The 25,332-nt window shown below is 47.5% G+C and overlaps 2 protein-coding genes across 8 annotated transcripts in view; one reads left to right on the forward strand and one right to left on the reverse strand.

The window, feature by feature from the left end:
- Positions 1-25,332, reverse strand: part of LOC310705100 (uncharacterized protein) — a 95,037-nt gene that overhangs the window by 13,853 nt on the left and 55,852 nt on the right. The gene's annotated exons all lie outside the window — the stretch shown is intronic.
- On the forward strand, positions 1,972-23,953 carry LOC310705078 (uncharacterized protein). 5 transcript variants are annotated; one of them, XM_083499442.1, is made up of 6 exons: positions 14,604-14,868; positions 20,014-20,518; positions 20,722-20,803; positions 21,085-21,167; positions 21,286-21,412; positions 21,991-23,953. In XM_083499442.1, exons 1-6 carry the CDS (start codon positions 14,720-14,722, stop codon positions 23,595-23,597), a joined length of 2,553 nt encoding a protein of 850 aa, XP_083355568.1. In that variant the 5' UTR covers positions 14,604-14,719; the 3' UTR covers positions 23,598-23,953. The 5 variants fall into 5 exon arrangements, with proteins under 5 accessions (XP_083355572.1, XP_083355571.1, XP_083355570.1 ...); XM_083499443.1 differs by lacking the exon at positions 14,604-14,868 and adding an exon at positions 18,698-19,133; XM_083499446.1 differs by lacking the exons at positions 14,604-14,868; positions 20,014-20,518; positions 20,722-20,803; positions 21,085-21,167; positions 21,286-21,412 and adding exons at positions 1,972-2,220; positions 2,422-2,503; positions 2,786-2,868; positions 2,988-3,114.

Here is a 25,332-nt window from a genome sequence, read left to right on the forward strand (position 1 = left end):
TTCTCAAGACAGACTCCTGGGGTGGGGTCCCTTTTTCTTTGCTCTTAGGGCCAGGTATGTATCTGGAAAACCCCAGAGAGCCAAGTGGACGGGGCCAAAGATATCTAACTTGAAATTCAGGTGGGCAATTTATTACTATTATTCTGTTAGACAGCTTAACACACACACAGCAATTGATGCCAAGGTCCCTGGAGGCTCGGTGAGTAGCAGCGCCCATTTCCAGATGGTTTTCCAGCAACAATCCCTTTGGGAGAGAGAGGATGTGGTCCTGGGATGCCCTGCTCTGGGTGCGAGGGGATTGCTGCAGTGGCCTCCGTGGGGAGCTGCCCTGGGAGACACTGGGAAACTGGTCCCCAATGCAGCAGCCAGACTCTGGGCTGGGATCACTCTCTTTATTCCTGGCCTTTCTCTCACACCTTTTTTTTGGGGGGGGGGGCTAGTCCACCTCCTCCTCCAGCTTTGGAAAACCATTTGCAGATGTTACCTCTGTTGTGCAATGAGGCTGAGCGATGTCACACAGAGTTAAAGTCCCAGGGACTCCTTTGTTTAAAGAAGGGAGATCTTTTCTGAAAGGGGCGGAGGGTCAAATGAGTTTGGGATCCTCTGAGCTGCAGGAAGGAGAGCGTGGCAGACCTGGCCCCTCCCTGGCAGGACCCTCTCCTCCCCGACTTGGGGTCCCCCCCCCACATGAGCAGATCAGGCCCCCCAGGCACCCTCCCCTGCCCCAGCCCTGGGACACCCCCCCCCGTCTCCCCACTGCACCCTCTAGATCCCAGAGAGAGAGGAGACTCACCAGATCCCAGGAGAGACACCCAAGCAGGAAAGGACTGGGGAGGGAGGGGCCTTGACTCTGGAGGACCTGGCCCCCCCTTTGCTTCCTGTCCTCTCTAGGAAGGCGGCTCAGTTCCCTTTAACCCTTGCCAAGCCCAGCGTGCCCATCTCTCCCCTCCGCGTTTTTCTTTCTTTCCCACACTTCCAGAGATGCTTTTTGGGGGACGCCCCCCACTTCTCTTCTAGCGCAGTGATGGTGAACCTTTTACAAACCCAAACACATTTATTTTATCGCAAAGGGTCCATACGGCAATTTAACCTGCATATCTCATTTTTCCTGTGTTTTCACGTTTCTTCTTTATAACTGCTGTTATAATAAGTAATCCTTCATAAAAATTATTGCATTACATTCCTCATTAAATTATCTTTCCATTGATACATGATTTTATGAAATAACTCAGTGCTTTTTTTCTAAAAAAGAATGTTTAGGGTACTCTCATTTTGTCTCAAGAAAATCACCACGGGGGGGGGGGGGGAATAAATACAGTGAATTTCTTCTCCTGTTAAATTCACAAAATGTTTAGGGGTATGCGTCCCCACAGAAAAGAAGCACTGGTATTACTCCAAAACAAAGTGGTGTCATGAGCCATCAAACCTCGGAAATACATTTTGTCCAGAAGGTTCCACAATTTTGGCCGCTAGTGTGCACTGGAGGGCTGGACTAAGAGACCCTCTCCCAATTTTTAATATGAGACAATAATGATTGTCTGCATGCACACATAAAAATTAATAGAAATAAATAAACCCAGCCAGATGATTGGTGGTGTAGCAAATAGTCAGGCCAGTCAAATGAATTAAAGTTAAATGAATTAAATTAGAAGAATTAAAGCAAAGTTTTAATTGTTTGCCGGCAGCAAGCAATGGCACGAGGAATAAGTTCCGTAGTCCGGCCCTTCCCAACAGGGGAGGCTTCCCTTTATACATTCTTGAATCAGGTCTTTATCCAATCAAAAGTTACAGCATTGGACATACAGTGGTACCTCGGGTTAAGTACTTAATTCGTTCCGGAGGTCTGTTCTTAACCTGAAGCACCACTTTAGCTAATGGGGCTACCTGTTGCTGCCACCACACTATTTCTGTTCTCATCCTGAAGCAAAGTTCTTAACCTGAGGTAATATTTCTGGGTTAGCAGAGTCTGTAACTTGAAGCATATGTAACCTGATGCATATGTAACCCGAGGTAACACTGTACTCTGATAGATACAACAGATTATGCCTAGAGACAAAAACTGCTTTGCCTGGAGACTGTGTTCCAGAGAGATACATGAGGTTCTGCCTAGAGACAGGGCCTATGGAGAGCTGGGTGAGGGAATGCGGAGCAGAGACCAGTTCCCAGGCGGTGGCCCTGGCCGAAGGTTTCCTCCTGAGTCAGGCAGAGGAGAGGAAGCAGGTGAGAGAGACTTTCCTCTGGATACTCCCAAGGGGCTCCAAACAGGACAGAGAACATCCCATAATGGTTTGCTGATGGCCCATTCTTTTTCTGCAAGGCATTCATGGAATGAGATCTAAAACCCTTCAAGTTTTTGGCCCTGACATTCATTTTATAATCCTTTTCGTCATTCTCTGTTTTGAATCCTTGTTTCTCTTTCAGGGAAAGGATCTCTGTGTGGAAATGGACCTGGATTCCTGTGAGGCAGAGAGGCCTCCATTGGACACCAGAGAGAGGCCACTGGGTAAGGAGGGAGGAGGTTTTTCTCCTTTTAGTCTCATTCTGTTGGTTTTCCAACTCATCTGTGGGTTCTTTTCATCTTTTATTGGGGGAGATATTGGGACGAAGAGCCCAGAGGAGGGGAGATATATTTTTTCACACCTAACATCCCTAATGCACCCAAATATCCAAATGCACTCAGCAGGCCAGACTTTCTCAAAGGCCCCTCTGTAGTTTGAGATGCACTGATTTACCTGTGAGAGAAGCAGGCACTCTGGGCCTCCCACTTACCTTTTTCCTCTTGCAGGTGACAGAATGATGCCCGCAAGACCTCTTCATCCATCTATTCTTGGGGACAGAATGGAAGCAGTGGCTGTGGATCTAGATCAGGTCAGGGAAAGCTGCCTTGTGGGGACAGAGGTCAAGTAACAGAACAATGTTGTAGATCAAGACGTGGTGGTGAACAATATTGTTGTCTCATAGGAGGACATTTCCATTTTTTCTTTTAGGGTCCAGTGTGCTATGAAGATGTTGCTGTTCATTTCACAGATGAGGAGTGGCAGTTGCTGGATCCTGACCAGAGAGCTCTGCATAAAGATGTCATGGAGGAGAATCATGGGATGGTGGCCACTCTTGGTAAGGATCCCTTTGGAATCAGAATATCTGTTTTTAATTTCAAAACAACTCTCTCTGAGCTATTTTCACAGAACTCAACAGCGCCCCCTTAAGACTCCTGGGATTACAATATTGCAGCTTCTAAACAAGGATCCGTCTGGTCTGAACTCCCCAGGCCATTTTAACTGTAAACTTCAGATTTGTTAGGAAAGTTGAAGTAGCTTATAGAATCACAGGTTCCCCTAAGGATATTGGTTGATCCCCGTTAATTAATGCACCCAACCCTTCAGAAAACCATCCATCTAACCCACTTGTGTTATTCCTCTATTACCAGAGTTAACAAGTATTCTTCCTTAATTAAGAATACTTAAGAATACTTGTTAACCAGAGTTAACAAGTATTCTTCCTTAATTTCTCCCTGAGGCGCTAATCCATTTCTCTTCATTGCAGATAGTGATGAACTGGAAATCAAGGACAAGGGTGACCATGACAAAATCCCCACAATGGAGAAGCTGTACAAATATCTTGAAAGTGGAAAAAAATCATATTCCACTTCCCATCAAAGAAATCTAATTAGGAAGAAACCCTATCAGTGCATGGAATGTGGAAAGAGCTTCAGTCAGAGCTCCTCTCTCTCTTCCCATCAAAGAATTCATACAGGGGAGAAACCCTATCAGTGTGTGGAATGTGGAAAGATCTTCAGTAACAGATCCCATCTCACTTCCCATCAGAGAATTCATATAGGGGAGAAACCCTATCAGTGTGTGGAATGTGGGAAAAGCTTCAATAGTAACTCCAAACTCACTATCCATCAAAGAATTCATACAGGGGAGAAACCCTATCAGTGTGTGGAATGTGGAAAGAGCTTCAGGAAGAGCTCTCATCTCTCTTCTCATCAAATAATTCATACGAAGAGTGGAAAACCCTTCATTATGCAGCTTTCAGTGCTAGAGAAAAACACACCACTTTAAACAGGCCTTTGGCTGATTGACATCTAATGACCTTTTAAAATGTGGTGGGGAGGTGGGGGTTACAGGTTTGGGGGGGTGTTTTGTGTTTTCATTGTGTGATTTTAGGGAATGTAGGGAATGGGAGCCAACTCTTAGAGTCTGAGGGGTTTTTGCCCCGCAATAAGATATGTGAGGGGGCCACCCCCAGTTCATAGGAACAACCATTCAAATGGCATGCTTGCACCGCATCCTGTGACTGTTTAACCGAGGCGGGGCTTGCTAAACCCCTCCTATATTTTATTCAAGTTGGCACCCCTGCTATAGGGCGCTATAGAAGTCAAATAAATGCATAAATAAAACAAAATCATCTTGGTCGCCTTCATCTGCACATGTTCCAGCTTGTCAATATCCTTCTTCTTATCACAGATAGGTAGCCGTGTTGGTCTGCCATAGTCAAAATAAAAAAATTCCTTCCAGTAGCACCTGATTTTTTTTATTTTGACTTCTTCTTATCATCATTTAAAAAATTTATGTACCCTTCATCTGAGGATTTCACGGTGGTTCATAACAAAAACATACTGGTTGAAAGAATGGCATTCTCAAAAACAAGTCAAGCCAGAGAAATCTCTCTTTTTTCTTTTTAATTTCTATTTTTGGATGGAGTTACAGACTGATTCTCAGGGGACTGCTTTGGTAATAGTGCATCTTGATTTCAGTAAGGCTTTTGACAAAGTCCCCTCACAGGGTTAAAGAGTTCTGAGTGACATCTCACATTCTTGAGGCGTGGTTTCAGACACTTACGGGAGTGGTTTACTCTGAGTGTTTCAGTCTGTGTCTCGTACGCCATGCGAGAGGGAAGAATGTGCGAGCTTTCGCCGGGGTGATTTATGCTGTTGTTCTACACGATTAAAGGCTAAGAAAATAAGAGAACGCCTTGTGTGTGTTCTGATTTATTACCCACACACTGCATCGGTTCTGTCCGCTGTATTCGCTCTGCTAAACCGGCCAACGAGGGCAGAGAGGACGTTTCTGTGAACGCCAGGGAGCAGAGGTGCGCAGTGAAAGCCTGCAGGACTCCATGTTGGCCCTCTTGGCGGCCATAGGTTATGAACGCTCTGAAGCTGTTGCAGGAGGGGCGTCCCATGTGTGGGGGAAGCCAACTGTGAAGACGCTGGGGCCAGCTAGAGCTTTGCTTTCTCTGAGGCTGAAAGGAGCTCGCTGGGGAGAGGAAGCTGATCTGCCGGAAGCCGGAGGAAGCTACTGCCGAGACGTGAGTACGCTTAGCCCCCGGGGGAGAAGATGGCAGACAGCCATGAATCATACACCGTCCCCTTCGAAAATTAAAAAATTAAACGGCCAAAATTGGCAAGAATGGAGCCGGAAGCTAAGGGCCTGGCTGGTAGCCAAGGGGCTGTGGGAGGCGGTCCAAGAGCCCCCACTACCACCAGCAGCGGCCGGTGCTTCGGCAGCAGATGTTGCAGCTGCTCACGCTTCGCAGAGGAAAAACCAGAAAGCCCTGGGAGCTATAGTGCTCAGTTTGGAGGGTTCACAGCTACCCTTGGTGGAGGGGCTTGACACTGCTCAGGAAGCTTTTGCAGCTCTTGAGAGGGTGCACCACAGGACCACGGCTGGTGCAAAGATCCACACCACCAGGCGCTTGTTTGAGATGAAGTTGCGTCCCGGTGGGAACATCAGACAGCATGTTACTGAGATGCTCTCTGTTTTCAATGAGTTGAGGCTGTTGCAAGTCAACTTTTCAGAGGAGCTGAAGGTTTATATTCTGCTCAGCTCTCTAGACAAAAGTTATGACAATTTGTGTCTAACTTTGGAATCGATGAGTCCCGGAGATTTGACTCTGGAGTACGTGACAGGACGCTTGGCTGACGAACAGGAACGCCGGGTCAGAGAGGGCAGAGCTGGCACAGGGAGCCCATCCGGTTGCAGGGGGGCCAGGCCAGCTGAAAGCTCTGTTGAGGCTTTTCCCACTCGTCAGTGTTATATCTGTGGGTCCAACAGCCATTTCAAAAGAGCCTGCCCGCAGAGGAGAAGAGAGGCTGGGCAGGATGTCTCCAAGGACGTTTCCCATGGGAACCAGTCTAGGAGAGGAGGCCAGCGTGGGAACGCGAAGGGAGGACGTGACTCAGAGAAGGGAGACTGTTATCATCTCACTGCTTCCATGGCAACTCTGTGTCCAGGGCAGCTGTTTACCAGCTCCATCTGGTAAGTAGGCTGAGACCCTATCTGCCTGCGGACTGTCTCACCAGAGTGGTGCATGCTCTGGTTATCTCCCGCTTGGACTACTGCAATGCACTCTACGTGGGGCTACCTTTGAAGGTGACTCGGAAACTACAACTAATCCAGAATGCGGCAGCTAGACTGGTGACTGGGGGCGGCCGCCGAGACCATATAACACCGGTCTTGAAAGACCTACATTGGCTCCCAGTACGTTTCCGAGCACAATTCAAAGTGTTGGTGCTGACCTTTAAAGCCCTAAACGGCCTCGGTCCAGTATACCTGAAGGAGCGTCTCCACCCCCATCATTCTGCCCAGACGCTGAGGTCCAGCGCCGAGGGCCTTCTGGCGGTTCCCTCATTGCGAGAAGCAAAGCTACAGGGAACCAGGCAGAGAGCCTTCTCGGTAGTGGCGCCCGCCCTGTGGAACGCCTTTCCAGCAGATGTCAAAGCGATAAACAACTACCTGACATTCAGAAGACATCTTAAGGCAGCCCTGTTCAGGGAAGTTTTTAACGTGTGATATTTTACTGTATTTTTGGTTTTTATGGAAGCCGCCCAGAGTGGGGCGGGGTATAAATAATAAATTATTATTATTATTATTATTATTTATTAAAGAACAACCCCAGCAAGGACAGAGTGTTGCGCTGGATAATAGATTCAGGAGCCAGCCATCACCTGATAGGAGCACCACCTGCTGGGGAGCTGCGGAACTGCAGGGCTGTTTCAGCTGGGAAAACTGTTCAGTTTGCTAATGGGTCACAAATGCCAGTGTCTAACGTTGCAAATGTTTATGTTTCCTTTTTGCAGGTGGAGCTGGACGTCTACATTGTACCAGAGATGCATTGTTGCCTGTTATCTGTACTTGCTCTTGTAAAGGAAGGGTACAAAGTTTGCTTTGAAAATGATGTCTGTTCCATTTTCAGAGGGGGGAAACAGCTTGTCAACGTAGAATGCAAGAACAATCTCTTTGTTCTGGAATCACCTCTGGAGGGTGGGGGGAATGCCGGAAGAGCACAGGCGCAGTGTGCTAGTGTTCCCAGCCATGATTCTTGTGTTCATCTATGGCACAGGAGAACGTTACACACCTGTTTGGAAGATGTTCAAAGGCTGCCCAGCTGCACTAAGGGTTGCAAACTCAAAGCATGTGTGAGATCCCTAGAGTGCAGGGCATGCAGAAAAGTAAAGGTACAAAGGTGCAGTTATCCCAGGGTGGAAAGGGTAACCACAAAACCTTTTGAGCTTGTACACACAGACCTTGCAGGACCCATGGAGTGTCAGAGTCTGGGAGGGGCCAGGTTTGTGCTGACGCTGACAGATGATTTTACTCAGAATGGGTGGTCTTTCTCGCTGAGAACGCAAGGGGAGGCGGCGCAACTGATCAAGGATTGGGTTGCGGAGGTGGAACTAAGGTTCTCCACCAAGGTGCAAGGGTTCAAGAGCGACCGTGGGTCACAGTTTACTGGGTCTGCTCTGAAGGAGTTTTTCAAGCAAAAGGGAATTCATCACCAGGTGACGAGTGCTAAGTCTCCTCAAGAGAGAGGCGTGGCAGAGCACAGGAGTGAAACACTGGCTGAAGCTGTCAGGGTTTTACTATGTGACTCTGGGCTGCCTCAGAGCTTTTGGAGTGAAGCTTGGAAATCTGCCAGCTTTATCTTTAACAGATCCTACAACCACGTTGTAGGTGACACACCATTTTTTCTGTTGCACCGGAAAAAGCCACAGGTGCATTTCTTCCATGTGTATGGTTCCAAGGCTTGGGTGCCTATACCAACAGCTCAACGGAAGGAAGGTGGTCCAAGGTACCAGGAAATGATCTTCTGTGGGTATGAACCAGCGACAAATGGGTGGAAGTTTGCATACCCAGGGGGTGATCAGACCAAGCTTCTGGTCAGTAAACATGCTGAGTTCTGTGAACAGGATGGTTGGTCAAGACTCAATGATGGTCCTGACGTTCTCTCAGAATGTCTATCTGATTTGAGGAGGAAGGAGAGACAGAGGCGGAGCCTGTTGCTGAGGACCAGGTCTCTGATGAGGGTCAAGCACAGGGGTGGGTTTCTCCACAGGCTGTTAAGAGAGAACCCAAGAGTGAGCCTTCATCTCCTATTAGCCAAGTGCAGAAGGCCCGAAGATGCAGCAAGTCATAGGGGGAGTCTTCTGAGGTAGGAGACACGCTTGCTGATCCCAGTGGGTCAGGAGGAGCACCTGAGGTTGTGCTCCGGCGGTCAACTTGCACCACAAAGGGGGTTCCAACTGAGAGGTTTGAGGTCACCAGTGCGTGGGTTGGTTTCGCACAGTGCGATTCTGGGAATGTTGAAGGGGTTCAACAGTTGCCTGGGACAGATGCCAGTGGGAGGCAAAAGGCAATGGGAGGTGAGTTGAACTCAAAGAGGTCTGTAAATAGGTGTTCTCAGGTTCCCTCAAGATGCAAGACGAGAGGGGGTGTTAAGGGTTTCAGAACTCACAGGGTTAAAGAGTTCTGAGTGACGTCTCACATTCTTGAGGCGTGGTTTCAGACACTTACGGGAGTGGTTTACTCTGAGTGTTTCAGTCTGTGTCTCGTACGCCATGCGAGAGGGAAGAATGTGCGAGCTTTCTCCGGGGTGATTTATGCTGTTGTTCTACACGATTAAAGGCTAAGAAAATAAGAGAACGCCTTGTGTGTGTTCTGATTTATTACCCACACACTGCATCGGTTCTGTCCGCTGTATTCGCTCTGCTAAACCGGCCAAAGAGGGCAGAGAGGACGTTTCCGTGAACGCCAGGGAGCAGAGGTGCGCAGTGAAAGCCTGCAGGACTCCATGTTGGCCCTCTTGGCGGCCATAGAAGCTTGTAAAATGAGGCTGAATGTGGTAACAGGTGGATTTGACTGACCGAACCCAAAGAGGACTCCTTCATGGTTCCTCATCATCCTGGGGAAAAGTGACAAGAGGGGTGCTGCAAGGTTCAGTCCTGGGCCCGTTGTTGTTCAATGTCTTTATAAATGACTTGGATGAAGAAACTGAGGGGATGCTCATCACATTTGCAGACGACACCAAACAGGGAGTGGAGACCAATGTGGCAGAAAGCAGAATCAGATCAAGGGCAGGAATAGTACCACTTTATTCTGCCTTGGTCAGACCCCACCCAGAATACTGTTCTAGTTACAGGTGAGTAACCATGTTGGTCTGCCGTAGTCGAAATAAAATAAAATGGAGAGATCTTCTTATGTGGAGATCAGAAGACCTAAAGATTACAAATGTGATTAAGGTGGAGGTTAGAGCTTTGGGGACTTTTGGACTGGAAAGGAGCAAGAAACAAAAAATGGAACAGCCCATGGGCTCTACTTTTAAGTATGGAGGCCTAGCTGGAAAAAACATGGATCCTGTTGGGCCGGAGCCTCTCCAAGATTTGGTGTTTAATATCAAGGTCTATCAAAAAGACCGGCAGAGAGGAACTGAAAGACAATTAAGTGCCTCGGACGTGAGATCTCCAGGCTGATAGTAGATTAAGACTGATGGACATTTTGGGGGGCTGAAACCGGGAAGGGGGGGGGTGGAGTTCGGGAATCCAAAGGGTTCATAATTACAATTTATTTTGTTGGTTTTATTTTTTTATTATTGTTATGTAAACTGGGAAATTCGTGGAAGGGAATCTTGGTCGACCTTAGAAAAAATGTTTTAAGAATATGAACTGAGGTATAAGTTCGATGATTAAGTTTGGATAAGGTAAAACTGGATTTCTCTTTTTCTAAATGAACTAAACTAAATGAAAATAAGGTTACCAAAAATAAACTGAAGAAAGGGTTGAGAAACAGGGCAAAATTAATAAATGTTAGAATGATGATGGTTTAGAAGCTAAGTGATTTATAGCAGTAATGTTTAAGTTAAAAGAAAAGAATGGCTAAAACTAAATGAAATTAAGGGAGAGGACTTGCTGAATAAATATTTTGAAATTGGAATACAGAAAGGGGAGGTAGGAGGAGGTCAGCGAAGTAAGGCATAAGAAAAGAAGGGACTGAAATTATACTTGTTTTTTGTCTGTGTTTTGTTTCTTTGTTGTATATAATTTCTGAAATTTTAATAAATATCTATTTTTAAAAAATGTACATCTTATAACAATCTAATGCAATACAAAAATGTGATAATAAAACAAAACTTTAAAATAAGCAACCTACATCAAAAAGTAACATTCAACAATTATTAGAATAGTATAAAATAATAATATCAACATATAAAAGTTTAAACAGAAGTCCACTCAATAGTTACAATAAATAATTTCTAAACTGTAATCAGTAAAACAATGGCAAGGCACACTACATAAAATAATACAATACAAATGGAGAAGCAGAGACTAGAGGGTGGTTCATATGGAGAGAATCATTGTCTTACCTTATTTACTTAATAGTAGGTTGGCCAAGTCTATAGGACCTTCAGGGAACCCAAATTTCAGATTGCATTGCAGAGAGGGAGTTCTGTGTGTCTTTATTTGTTGCAAAGAAGAAGAAGAAGATTTTTATTTATACCCCGCCCCGCCCCGGCCAAGAACGGGCTCAGGGTGGCTAACACCAAATATAAAATACAGTTTTAAAAAAGCAAAAAACCAATTGATTAAAATATAGCTTAAAATACAGCTTAAAATGCAGCATTATTTTACTGGCGACTCACAAATCAAGACCAAAAGGGGATGAAACATCAAATATTCACCAGGGTCAGCTATCCATGCTGGTCCTATATGGGCCAGGAAAAGGCCCGTGGGAAAATTTAGTATATACAAGTTCCCATATAAGGGGTTCCATCAAAAAAAGAAAGAGGAGGATCAGACTGTAAAGGTAAAGGTACCCCTGCCCGTACGGGTCAGTCTTGCCAGACTCTAGGTTTGTGCGCTCATCTCACTCTATAGGCCGGGAGCCAGCGCTGTCCGCAGACACTTCCAAGTCACGTGGCCAGCGTGACAAGCTGCATCTCGCGAGCCAGCGCAGCACACGGAACGCCGTTTACCTTCCCACTGGTAAGTGGTCCCTATTTATCTACTTGCACCCGGGGGTGCTTTCGAACTGCTAGGTTGGCAGGAGCTGGGACCGAGTGGCGGGAGCGCACCCCGCCGCGGGGATTTGAACCACCGACCATGCGATCGGCAAGTCCTAGGTGCTGAGGCTTTACCCACAGCGCCACCCGCGTCCCTTATATATAGGGGTTCCATCAAAAAAAGAAAGAGGAGGATCAGACTGAGTCCAGACCAAAGGCCAGGTGGAACAACTCTGTCTTACAGGCCCTGCGGAAAGATGTCAAATCCTTCAGGGCCCTGGTCTCCCATGACAGAGCATTCCACCTGTTCGGGGTCAGTGCTGAAAAGGCCTTGGCCCTGGTCGAGACCAACCTTACGTCCTTGAGGCCCAAGACCTCCAAAATGTTGTTATTTATGGACCGTAAGGTCCTCCAAGGGGCATACCAGGACAGGCGGTCCCGTAGGTACGAGGGTACGAGGCCGCGAAGGGCTTTAAAGGTCAGAACCAGCACCTTAAACCTGGCCCTGTACTCCACCAGGAGCCTGTGCAGCTGGTAAGATAAAAGATAAAATCCCACCAAACATCATGGGACTTGTACTGGGTCATCTGAGCCTTTGGCAGCAAGTAATTTATAAGTTATTTTTTCAGCTAATGCTGAAATCCACATATTTCCATACCAAAGTGAAATCTGGACATCATGTAAGGTTTTCAGTGCTGGGTAGAGGTTTGGGTACTGGACTCTATGACTTGGGGGACCAGGGTTCAAATCCCCACCCAGCCATGAAGCTCCCTGGGGTGACCTTGGGGAGAAAAAGGTGGAATATAAATGGAATAACTGAAATAAATAAGATTTTCTATTTTGGAGCAACGGAGGTTCTGGCAGCCGCTAGCCTCCTGGTCAAGAGTTCATGAGAGCTGACGAAATGGCAAAGTGGCAAACCTAGAGCCCTCTCTGTGGGCACGCGCACTGTAATCCCAGCAGGGCCTTAGCCTCCTTGCCCAAGCGAGGGGCTCGCCAGTCTGTTTTTCCTACTCGGGAGTAAGCTGCCTTGAGTTCAGCAGGGCCTGACTCCCAGGCCAGTAAGCATAAAGACGGCCACAATAGAAGGGCTGCTGGGTTGACATGTTCGCTGGGCTTTCCCATGGAAGACAACAGAGGAATTCATTAATTGGAGGCTGTGAGCAAAGGGCAGCCGAAGAAACGGCAAATTATAACCACCACCACCACCACTGTGTCAACGTGCTCAGGGAAGGCGTTTTGGGAGTTAAAATGTTAAGCAAGGCAGCCATTGGGTTGATCTAGGCCAGGCCCATATCCGGTGCAGACACTCAGACACCCACTGCCCAGAGACACCCAGAGATGGGCTGATAAGGATTACCAAGGAAGGACAGGGAAGGGTCATGTCCGACTCCTCAGGCCCTGTCTCTAGGCAGAACCTCATGTATCTCTCTGGAACGCAGTCTCCAGGCAAAGCAGTTTTTGTCTCTAGCCATAATCTATTGCATCTATCAGAGTACAGTGGTACCTCGGTTTACATACGCTTCAGGTTACAGACTCTGCTAACCCAGAAATAGTACCTTGGGTTAAGAACTTTGCTTCAGGATGAGAACAGAAATAGTGTGGTGGCAGCAACAGGTAGCCCCATTAGCTAAAGTGGTGCTTCAGGTTAAGAACAGTTTCAGGTTAAGAACGGACCTCCGGAATGAATTAAGTACTTAACCCGAGGTACCACTGTATGTGTAATGCTTTAACTTTTGATTGGATAAAGACCTGATTCAAGAATGTATAAAGGGAAGCCTCCCCTGTTGGGAAGGGCCGGACTACGGAACTTATTCCTCCGTGCCATTGCTTGCTGCCGGCAAACAATTAAAACTTTCTTGGTTTAATTCTTCTGTTGCTGCGTGGTCATTTGACTGGCCTGACTATTTGCTACACCACCACCCATCTGGCTGGGTTTATTTATTTCTATTAATTTCTATGTGCGCATGCGGACAATCATTATTGTCTCATATCAAAAATTGGGAGAGGGTCTCTTAGTCCAGCCCTCCAGTGCACACTAGCGGCCAAAATTGTGGGACCTTCTGGACAAAATGTATTTCCGAGGTTTGATGGCTCATGACACCACTTTGTTTTGGAGTAATACCAAGGCTTTTTTCTCTGTGGGGACACAGGGGGACACACACCCCTAAACATTTTGTGAGTTTAACAGGAGAAGAAATTCACTGTATTTATCCCCCCCCCCCCCGTGATTTTCTTGAGACAAAATGAGAGTACCCTAAACATTCTTTTTTAGAAAAAAAGCCCTGAGTTATTTCATAAAATCATGTATCAATGGAAATAAAATTTAATGAGGAATGTAATGCAATAATTTTTATGAAGGATTATTTATTACAACAGCAGTTATAAAGAAGAAACGTGAAAACACAGGAAAAATGAGATACGCAGGTTAAATTGCCGTGTTGACACTTTGCGATAAAATCAATGGGTTTGGGGGTTGCAGTTTGGGGACTCGGTTTCTAAAAGGTTCGCCATCACTGCGCTAGAAGGAATGGAAAATGGGGGGGGGCGTCCCCCAAAAAGCATCTCTGGAAGTGTGGGAAAGAAAGAAAAACGCGGAGGGGAGAGGTGGGCACGCTGGGATTGGCAAGGGTTAAAGGGAACTGAGCTGCCTTCCTAGAGAGGACAGGAAGCAAGGGGGGGGCAAGTCCTCCAGAGCCAAGGCCCCTCCCTCCCAGTCCTTTCCTGCAAGGAAGGGGGGGGGTGTTGCTTTGTGTCTCTGCTGCAAGGGCTGCCTCGCTGCCCCCTCCTGGGATCTGGTGAGTCTCCTCTCTCTCTGGGATCTGGTGGGGGTCCCAGGGCTGCAGCAAGGGAGGGTGCCTGGGGGGCCGGATCTGCTCATGTGGGGGGGGGGCCCAAGTCAGGGAGGAGAGGGTCCTGCCAGGGAGGGGCCAGGTCTGCCACGCTCTCCTTCCTGCAGATCAGAGGATCCCTGACTCCCACGAAATCTCCCTTCTTTAAACAAAGGAGTCCCTGGGACTTTAACTGTGTGACGTCGCTCAGCCTCATTGCACAACCGAGGAAACATCTGCAAATGGTTTTCCAAAGCTGGACGAGGAGGTGGACTAGCCCCCCCCCAAAAAAAAAGGTGGGAGAGGAAGGCCAGGAATAAAGAGAGGGATCCCAGCCCAGGGTCTGGCTGCTGCATTGGGGACCAGTTTCCCAGTGTCTCCCAGGGCAGCTCCCCACGGAGGCCACTGCAGCAATCCCCTCGCACCCAGAGCTGGGCATCCCAGGACCACATCCTCTCTCTCCCAAAGGGATTGTTGCTGGCAAAGCAGCCGGAAATGGGCGCTGCTACTCCCTGAGCCTCCAGGGACCTTGGCATCAATGGCTGTGTGTGTGTTAAGCTATCTAACAGAATAATAATACTAAATTACCCTCCTAAATTTCAACGGAGATGTCTTTGGCCCTGCCCATACCTGGCCCTCAGAGCAAAGAAAAAGGGACCCCACCCAGGAGTCTGTCTGGAGAGCAGCAGAGAGTCCAAGTGCAAGAAAATGAGACGGAAGCAGGGGAGTGGGGGCAGCAACTCCTGAGGACCCCCGGGTGAGGACCCCCACTAGAGCCAAGCATCCATTATTCACAAGATACAAATGACTTCCTTGTCAGTCAGGTCTGACTTCAATGCATTGACTGGAAGGCAGGAGAAACCAGCCTGATTCTTCTCCCAGAAATCCCTTCCGTTGCCTCCACATTTTCCATTGCAATCTTCCTTCTAGGAGAGCTAGAGGCTGCTTCTTCTTCCTCCTCCTCCTCCTCCTCTTCCTCCTCCTCCTCTTTCTTCTCCTTTTTAAAAAGGCCCTTTCCACCTGGCCTAGGGGTGAGGCCCAGACTCACCCAGCCCTACTGTGTTAAATATCTATTCTGTAGTTGACCTCCTTTGCTCCTTTGCTGCTGCTGCACCGTGAGTGTTGGGGAAGGCCGCTCCCTCCTCAGGCTAATTCCACCTGGCCTAGGGGGCGGGGCCCGCACTCACCTCCGCCACACCTTTAAGGACACTGGTGCTGCAGCAGCAAATGTTAAAAATGTTTTTATATATTTTAAAGTGTTTTAAAGGTGTTTTTACTATTTACTTTGTTGTACCACCGTGAACAGTGGTTTCTATTTATGTATTTTTATTTTGTTCCGTTTTATTTTGGTTTGGGGTTGGATATTGAGTGGGGTGGGGATTGGTTTTGTTTTGGTATAATTGGTTTTGTTTTGTTTTTCTATTTTCTAAACAGAGGCTAGTATGAGGCTTGGGATTCCTACTGTGGAGGGTTGAGGGAGGGATGGCGGTGGGGGAAGATGTCATAGGCAAAGGGGATCGAGATCTGGATATGCTCGTACCCCTTCCAATCTGCGCCCCATCCCGAGGGATGAGGGTAGGGTGAGCAAGGATTACTCACCTCCGTCACTGGTGCTGTGCAATGCCAGGTCTATAGGCAACAAAACCGCCACCCTGCGAGATTTCTTCACCTCGCAGGGGGTTGACCTGGCTTGTGTGACGGAGACCTGGGTGCGCGAAGGGGAAATGTTACCTTACGAGAGATGGCACCCCCGGGTTTCTCCGTCCTCCACCAGTCATGGACTGTGGACTGAGGGGGAGGGGTGGCATTATTAATCCAGGAAGATTGTTCTTTCAGGGCTCTACCATCGCCATCGATCCCCGGCATTGAATGTGTTGGCCTAGTGTGGGGCTCTGAGGTGAGCTTGGCTGTCTGGCTGGTGTACTGGCCACCTAGCGCACCAGCAGCAACCCTTTCAAGCCTGCTGGAGGCGGTGGCCGGCTGGGCCTTGGAGTTCCCTAACCTATTGGTGTTGGGGGACTTCAACATCCATGCTGATGCCACTCCGTCCTCACAGGCTCTGGACCTGGTGTCTTCCATGGCAACACTAGGGCTCTCCCAGTTTGTTTTGGGCCCCACACATCAAGCAGGCCACACGCTGGATTTGATCTTCGGCGTCGGTATAGATGTGATCATGTCTCCTTCGATGAAGGTGCCATGGTCTGATCACTACGCTCTGAAAGCCAGGATTGACTTTCCACCCCCACCCTGCTTAGGTGGCGAGCCGATTTGGGCTCGCCCGCAGAGGCTGATGGACCCTTGCGGGATGTTGCTCCCCCTGGCAACTCATTGACTGAGCTTGTCGAGGGCTGGAATAGCCAGCTCCTGGCAGCCATCGATGAGATCGCACCTAAGCGCCCTCTGCAACCCCGCAGAAACCAGGCTCCCTGGTTTACCGAGGAGCTCCGGAAAATGAAGCGGGACCTCAGACGGCTAGAGTGAGTATGGCGGGGTGCCCGTGACGGAGCCTCAAGAACATCTTATAGGGCTTTATGAAAACCTATGAGATGGCAGTGAAGGCCGCTAAGAAGTCTTACTTCTCGGCTTCCATTGCATCCGCTTGCTCTCGCCCGGTGCAATTATTTAGTATAATTAGGTCTTTAACGTCCCTTGAAGGACAGCCAAATTTAAATAACAATTTGACACAAAGCTGTGAGGCATTTGCGAGCTTTTTTGCGGAGAAGCTCCTGTTGCTCCGCCATGACCTCCCTGCCAATTTGGATACAATAAAGGAACTGGAGGCCCCTCAACTGTCCTTGGGTCCAGTATTGAACCACTTTGACCGGATATCCCTAGCCGATGTGGACAGACTCCTCCGAGCAGGAAAGCCCACCACCTGTCCTCTTGACCCGTGCCCGTCTTGGCTGATTAGAGCGTGTCCAGACGAAGTGCGGGCCCCTCTGGGGGATATCATCAATTTGTCCCTTGGCACTGGGATATTCCCAGGGGAACTGAAGGAGGCAGTGGTGCGCCCGCTCTTAAAGAAAACATCATTAGATCCTTTAGATCTATCCAATTACCGTCCGGTTTCGAATCTTCCATTCCTGGGTAAGGTGATTGAGAGAGCGGTTGCTGAACAGCTTGGCAGGTTTCTGGATGAAACATCGGCTCTGGATCCATTCCAGTCCGGCTTCCGCACTGGTCATGGGACCGAGACGGCTCTGGTCACCCTAACAGATGATCTCCGCAGGCAGCTGGATCGAGGTGGGTCAGGGCTGCTGATTCTTCTAGACCTGTTAGCAGCCTTTGACATGGTCGATCACAAACTCCTGGACCACCGCCATGCCGACGTGGGGATCCAGGGCACAGTCCTTCAATGGCTGTGCTCGTTTCTCTCTGGTCGAGAACAGAGGGTGGCGCTTGGGGGGAATTATCATCGTGCCACTCCTTGGTGTGTGGAGTGCCTCAGGGTGCGATACTCTCCCCGATGCTTTTTAACATCTTTATGCACCCCCTCGCCCAGCTTGTCCGGAGTTTTGGGCTGGGTTGCCATCAGTATGCCGATGACACCCAACTCTATCTCTTGATGGATGGCCATCCTGACTCGGCCCCAGACACACTGACCAGATGTCTGGAAGCTGTGGCTGGATGGTTACGTGGGAGCCGGTTGAAGTTAAATCCTTCGAAGACAGAGGTCCTCTGGCTGGGACAGGACGATATGGGATTGAGGGGGCAACTCCCATCTCTTGCGGGGGTGCAATTAGTGCCAGCACTGTCCGTTAAGAGTTTGGGTGTAATCTTCGATACCTCCCTCTCTATGGAGGCGCAGACTACAGCTATAACAAAGGCGGCATTTTTTCATCTCCGCCAATCTAAGCAGTTGGCTCTTTATCTCTCTCGCCCTGACCTAGCCACTGTGATCCACGTGACGGTCACCTCCAGACTGGATTATTGTAACTTGCTCTATGTGGGGCTGCCCTTGAGACTGACCCAGAAACTCCAGCGGGTGCATAATGCCGCGGCGAGACTCCTGATGGGGTCTTCGCTGCGAGATCACATTCATCCGGTACTATACCAGCTGCACTGGCTTCCAGTGGAGTACAGGATCAGGTTTAAGGTGCTGGTTTTAACCTTTAAAGCCCTATACGGCCTAGGACCCTCGTACCTATGGGACCGCTTCTCCTGGTATGTCCCACAGAGGAACCTACGGTCTGCAAATAAAAACATCCTGAAGATCCCAGGCCACAGAGAGGTTAGGCTGGCCTCAACTAGAGCCAGGGCTTTCTCGGCTGCGGCTCCAACCTGGTGGAACGCTCTGTCACAAGAGACTAGGGTCCTGCGGGACCTGACATCTTTCCGCAGGGCCTGCAAGACAGAGTTGTTCCACCAGGCCTTTGGCCAGGGCGCAGCCTGACTCCCTCCTCTGGCAATCTGCACAGAATTTTGCTTAACGGTTGCCATCAATTTGATTTTAATTAATTTTTATAATGAAATGTTTTTAGAATATTGGATTATTTGATTGTTGTTAGCCGCCCTGAGCCCGGCTTTGGCTGGGGAGGGCGGGATATAAATAAAAATTATTATTACTATTATTGTTGTTGTTGTTTTGTTGTTGTTGTAATGCTTTATTTTGATATCTTTAAGAGAATATTTGTTTTCAGTTATGTTGCTTTGACTATAGACTATATATTTGACTTTCTTCAGATGGTTTTATTTCTCTTTTATTGCTTTTGTGGGATGTGAAACTGCAGTCAAGTAGAAGATTCCTGCAGTGGACACATTAGGGGATGTTTTCTACCACTCAGGAGAAGACTTCCTGTTTCCTCCTGAGCTGGGACAGACTTCCACTACATGTGACTTGAAGAGGGTGCAGTCTGTTGTACTAGCATGGAGGAGCACATGGCCTCCATCTTCTGATCAGTGTGTCTTCTCCATTTTGTATGTTGCTGTGTGTTTGGAGAAGTGACTCTTTAGTGGCAGTCATTTGGGATTAACTTCTTTATGGAATAGTTCTAGTTGTTATGTAACAACCTGAATGAATCTGTGAGTAAACTACTTTTATATTATCGTGAATCAGATTATTAATATAATAATAATAATAATTTTATTATTTATACCCCGCCCTCCCCAGCCAAGGCCAGGCTCAGAGCGGCTTACAAGCAATAATAAAAACAAGTTGAATGATTACAACTTAAAAACAAAATTAAAATACAACATTGAAATATTGAAACATTAAAATATTAAAATGTAGCCTCATCGCAGGAGGAGAAGGAAAAGAAAAAAGAAAGAGAGGGAGGGAATCAAATTGGCTCCAAGCCAAAGGCCAGGTGGAACAACTCTGTCTTACAGGCCCTGCGGAAAGAAATCAGATCCTGCAGGGCCCTGGTCTCATGAGGCAGAGCGTTCCACCAGGCCGGAGCCAGTGTTGAGAAGGCCCTGGCTCTGGTTGAAGCCAATCTAACTTCCTTAGGGCCCGGGACCACTAGGGTGTTGCTTATTCACATTATTGTGCTTATTCATTTAAGAGGGATTGGAAGGGATTTTACCAGGGAGGAATTTTTAATAGTAAGACTCAGATGAGTCAGCAACAAGCTGATCGCTGCGTAATCTAAAAAAGGGGGATGTATGGAACTAGAATATGGAACTTGCTAGTACGTGTTAGGAAGCATATCATTCAATAATATATCTTCTTCTAACTCCCCAATTATCCCCACAGATTTAATATGCTGTAAACCGCTTTGAGATTTCTCTTTAAAATGTAAAGTGTTATAGAAATTTAAATAAATAAAATAGCTCATGGTTTGGGCTGTGGTGCAGTCCAGCCCTGGTTCCCTCCAAGACTCATCCATGCTTGCTCAGGGAACCTTTTTCTTCTCCTGATATTAGACAACTTTTGTAACTGAACAATGTATTTGCTTTGTAGGATTTGCAAGAGCTTCGCAGTAAGACAGACAGAACTTGGCAGAAGACCAAAGGGTTCCTTCCGATCTCTCAGAGGCTTCCTGGGAGCACAGATGGATGAGCAAGACTCAGCTGGCCCTGGAACAGGAAGAGGCCATGCCAGCCAAACTGGGACCACTGGGGGATTCTGGCAAAACCCAGTGCAGAAGATCCTGGGTGAGGAGGACACCCTCCGCTCAGAGGTCCAGAGCCAGCAGTTGAGGCAGTTCTGCTGCCAGGAGGCCAAAGGACCCCGAGAGGCTTGCAGCCGACTCTACCACCTTTGCCACCAGTGGCTGAAGCCAGAAAGGCACACGAAAGCTGAGATGCTGGACCTGGTGATCTTGGAGAAGTTCCTGGCTGTCCTTCCACCAGAGATGGAGAGCTGGGTGAGGGACTGTGGAGCGGAGACCAGTTCCCAGGCGGTGGCCCTGGCTGAAGGTTTCCTCCTGAGTCAGGCAGAGGAGAGGAAGCAGGCAGAGGAGCAGGTGAGAGAGACTTTCCTATGGATACTCCCAAGGCCTCCAGACAGGACAGAAAACATCCCATCATGCTCTTCTGATGGCTCATTTTTTTTTCCTGGGAAGGCATCCATGGAATGAGATCTGTCACCCTTGAAGCAGTTGGCCCTGACATTCATTTTTTAATCCTTCTCCCCATTCTCTCATTTGAATTCTTGTTTCTTTTTCAGGGAAATTATCTCTTTGCAGAAATGGGCCAGATTTCTTCTGAGGCAGAGAGGCCTCCGCTGGACACCAGAGAGAGGCAGCTGGGTAAGGAGGGAGGAGGTTTTTCTCCGTTTAGTCTCATTCTGTTCGTTTTCCAACTCATCTGTGGGTTCTTTACATATTTTGTTGGGGGAGTTAGTGGGACCAAGAGCCCAGAGGAGGGGAGATATATTTCTGTATAACTAACATCTGAAATGCACCCAAATATTCAAATGCACTCAGCAGGTGAGAGTTTCTCAAAGGCCCCTCTGTAGTTTAGATGCACTGATTTACCTGTGAGACAAGGAGGCACTCTGGGCCTCCCCCTTACCTTTTTCCTCTTGCAGGTGACACAGTGATACTGGCTAGACCTCTTCAACCATCTCTGAATGGGGACAGAATGGAAGCAGTGGCTGTGGAACCAGATCAGGTCAGGGGAAGCTGCCTTGTGGGGACAGAGGCCAAGGGGTGGAACAATGTCCTAGCTCAAGGAGTGGTGGTGAACAACAGTGTTGTCTCAGAGGAAGACATTTCCCTTTTTCTTTTAGGGTCCAGTGTGCTCTGAAGATGTCGCTGTTCGTTTCACAGACGAGGAGTGGGCGTTGCTGGATCCTGACCAGAGAGCTCTGCATAAGGACGTCATGGAGGAGAATTGGGGGATCGTGGCCTCTCTCGGTAAGGTTCCCAGTGGGATCATAATATCTGTTTTTAAATTCAAAACTCCATATGTGACGAACCTCATATATTTTCACAGAACTCAACAGCGCCCCCTACAACACCGGATATTACAATATCCCCCCCCCAAAAAAAACCTTGAACACTAAATTACTGGTTTTTTCTGTGAATGTTCTTCCTCCAGTTGCAGCTTATTAAACAAGGATCAGTCTGGTCCGAACTCCCCAGACCGTTTTGACTGTAAACTTCAGAATTGTTAGGGAAGTTGAAGTAGCTTCTGTCAGGTTTTCAGTTTTTGTTTTTCCTCCCGTCAGTCTTTGGTTGTCCAAAGAGAAGACTGACATTGGAAACGGAGGGATGCCATGATGGAGCCAAACAAAATTGATTCAAGAGAAGAGCCAGGCTTATCGAATCACAGGTTCCCCTAAAGATGTCAGTTGATCCCCGTTAATTAATGCACCCAACCCTTCAGAAAACCATCCATCTAACCCACTTGTGTTATTCCTCTATTACCAGAGTTAACAAGTATTCTTCCTTAATTTCTCCCTGAGGCGCTAATCCATTACTCTTCATTGCAGATAGTGATGGACTGGAAATCAAGGACAAGGGTGACCATGACAAAATCCCCACAATGGAGAAGCTGTATAAATATCTTGAAAGTGGAAAAGGTTCCAATTCCACTTCCCATCAAGGAAATCTCATTAGGAAGAAACCCTATCACTGTGTGGAATGTGGAAAGAGCTTCAGGAAGAGCTTCTCTCTCACTTCCCATCAAAGAATTCATACAGGGGAGAAACCCTATCAGTGTGTGGAATGTGGAAAGAACTTCAGTCACAGCTCCCATCTCACTTCCCATCAGAGAATTCATACAGGGGAGAAACCCTATCAGTGCTTAGAATGTGGAAAGAACTTCAGTCACAGCTCCCATCTCACTTCCCATCAGAGAATTCATATAGGGGAGAAACCCTATCAGTGCTTTGAATGTGGAAAGAGCTTCAGTAGGAGCTCTGATCTCACTAAGCATCAGAGAATTCATACAAGGGAGAAACCCTATCAGTGTGTGAAATGTGGAAAGAGCTTCAGTCAGAGCTCCTCTCTCACTTCCCATCAAATAATTCATACTGAGGAGAAACCCTATCAGTGCATGGAATGTGGAAAGAGCTTCAGTCAGAGCGCCAATCTCGCTTCCCATCACAGAATTCATACAGGGGAGAAACCCTATCAGTGTGTGGAATGTGGAAAGAGCTTCAGGAAGAGCTCCCATCTCACTTCCCATCAAAGAATTCATACAGGGGAGAAACCCTATCAGTGCTTAGAATGTGGAAAGAACTTCAGTCACAGCTCCCATCTCACTTCCCATCAGAGAATTCATACAGGGGAGAAACCCTATCAGTGTGTGGAATGTGGAAAGAGCTTCACTCATAGCTCCTCTCTCACTTCCCATCAAAGAATTCATACAGGGGAGAAACCCTATCAGTGTGTGGAATGTGGAAAGAGCTTCACTAAAAGCTCCAATCTCACTTCGCATCAAAGAATTCATACTGGGGAGAAACCCTATCAGTGTGTGGAATGTGGAAAGAGCTTCAGTAATAGCTCCTATCTCACTTCGCATCAAAGAATTCATACTGGGGAGAAACCCTATCAGTGTGTGGAATGTGGAAAGAGCTTCACTAAAAGCTCCAAACTCACTTCCCATCAAAGAATTCATACTGGGGAGAAACCCTATCAGTGTGTGGAATGTGGAAAGAGCTTCACTAAAAGCTCCAATCTCACTTCCCATAGAAGAATTCATACAGGGGAGAAACCCTATCAGTGTGTGGAATGTGGAAAGAGCTTCACTGAAAGCTTCTCTCTCACTTCCCATCAAAGAATTCATACAGGGGAGAAACCCTATCAGTGTGTGGAATGTGGAAAGAGCTTCACTCATAGCTCCTCTCTCACTTCCCATCAAAGAATTCATACAGGGGAGAAACCCTATCAGTGTGTGGAATGTGGAAAGAGCTTCACTCATAGCTCCTCTCTCACTTCCCATCAAAGAATTCATACAGGGGAGAAACCCTATCATTGTGTGGAATGTGGAAAGAGCTTCAGGAAAAGCTCCAATCTCACTTTCCATCAAAGAATTCATACGAAAGAGTGGAAAACCCTTCATTATACACACCACTTTAAACAAGCCTTTGGTTGATTGACATCTTATGCCCTTTAAAAATGTGGTGGGGAGGTAGGGGTTACAGGTTTTGGGGGCGGTGTTTTGTGTTTTCATTGTGTGAAATTCATTATGTTGTAACCGTCCTGTGACCTGTGGGTGTAGGGAATGGGAGCCAACTCTTAGAGTCTGAGGGCTCTTTGCCCCCCAATTAGATATGTGAGGGGGCCACCCCCCAGTTCATAGGAATAGCCATTCAAATGGCATGCTTGCACCGCATCCTCTGACTGTTTAACTGAGGCGGGGCTTACTAAACCCCTCCTATATTTTATTCCAGTTGGCACCCCTGCTATAGGGCGCTATAGAAGTCAAATAAATGCATAAATAAAACAAAACCATCCTGGTCGCCTTTTTTTGCACACGTTCCAGCTTGTCAATATCCTTCTTAATATTATCATTTTAAAAATTTATGTGCCCATCATCTGAAGATTTCACAGTGGTTCACAACATAAACAGACAGGTTGAAAGCATGGCTTTCTCAAAATCAAGTCAAGCCAGAGAAATCTCTTTTTTCTTTTTTTGGATGGAGTTACAGACTGTTTCTCAGGGGACTGCTGTGGTAATAGTTCATCTTGATTTCACTAAGGTTTTTGACAAAATAAAAAATTCCTTCCAGTAGCACCTTAAAGACCAACTAAGTTCCGTGTTGGTCTGCCATCCTTCCAGTAGCACCTTAAAGACCAACTAAGTTCCGTGTTGGTCTGCCATCCTTCCAGTAGCACCTTAAAGACCAACTAAGTTCCGTGTTGGTCTGCCATCCTTCCAGTAGCACCTTAAAGACCAACTAAGTTCCGTGTTGGTCTGCCATCCTTCCAGTAGCACCTTAAAGACCAACTAAGTTCCGTGTTGGTCTGCCATCCTTCCAGTAGCACCTTGAAGACCAACTAAGTTCCGTGTTGGTCTGCCATCCTTCCAGTAGCACCTTTGTTTTTGACAAAGTCCCCCGTGATATTTATATGGGGAAGCTGGTAAAATGAGGCTGAACAAGGTAACTGTTAGGTGGATTTGACTGACCGAACCCAAAGTGGACTCCTTCATGGTTCCTTATTATCCTGGAGAAAAGTGACAAGAGGGGTGCTGCAGGGTTCTGTCCTGGGCCCGTTGTTCTTCAACGTCTTTATAAATGTCTTGGATGAAGTAACTGAGGGGATGCTCATCACATTTGCAGACGACACCAAAAGGGGAGCGGAGACCAATGTGGCAGAAGGTAGAATCAGATCAAGGGCAGGAATAGTACCACTTTCTTCTGCCTTAGAATCATAGAATCATAGAGTTGGAAGAGACCACATGGGCCATCGAGTCCAACCCCCTGCCAAGCAGGAAACACCATCAGAGCACTCCTGACATATGGTTGTCAAGCCTCTGCTTAAAGACCTCCAAAGTAGGAGACTCCACCACACTCCTTGGCAGCAAATTCCACTGTTGAGCAGCTCTTACTGTCAGGAAGTTCTTCCTAATGTTTAGGTGGAATCTTCTTTCTTGTAGTTTGGATCCATTGCTCCGTGTCCGCTTCTCTGGAGCAGCAGAAAACAACCTTTCTCCCTCCTCTATGTGACATCCTTTTATATATTTGAACATGGCTATCATATCACCCCTTAACCTCCTCTTCTCCAGGCTAAACATGCCCAGCTCCCTTAGCTGTTCCTCATAAGGCATCGTTTCCAGGCCTTTGACCATTTTGGTTGCCCTCCTCTGGACACGTTCCAGTATGTCA

The sequence above is a fragment of the Podarcis liolepis genome (assembly GCF_965112155.1).
Source record: "Podarcis liolepis genome assembly, chromosome: 4".
Classification (NCBI taxonomy): Eukaryota; Metazoa; Chordata; class Lepidosauria; order Squamata; family Lacertidae; genus Podarcis; species Podarcis liolepis.

Coding starts and splice junctions, on each gene's coding strand:
- LOC310705078 (XM_083499442.1), top strand. CDS start 14,720: ATGTCTTTGGCCCTGCCCATACCTGGCCCTCAGAGCAAAGAAAAAGGG. Junction 20,519..20,721: donor GGAAGCAGGCAGAGGAGCAG/GTGAGAGAGACT, acceptor TTTCTTTTTCAG/GGAAATTATCTCTTTGCAGA. Junction 20,804..21,084: donor CACCAGAGAGAGGCAGCTGG/GTAAGGAGGGAG, acceptor TTCCTCTTGCAG/GTGACACAGTGATACTGGCT.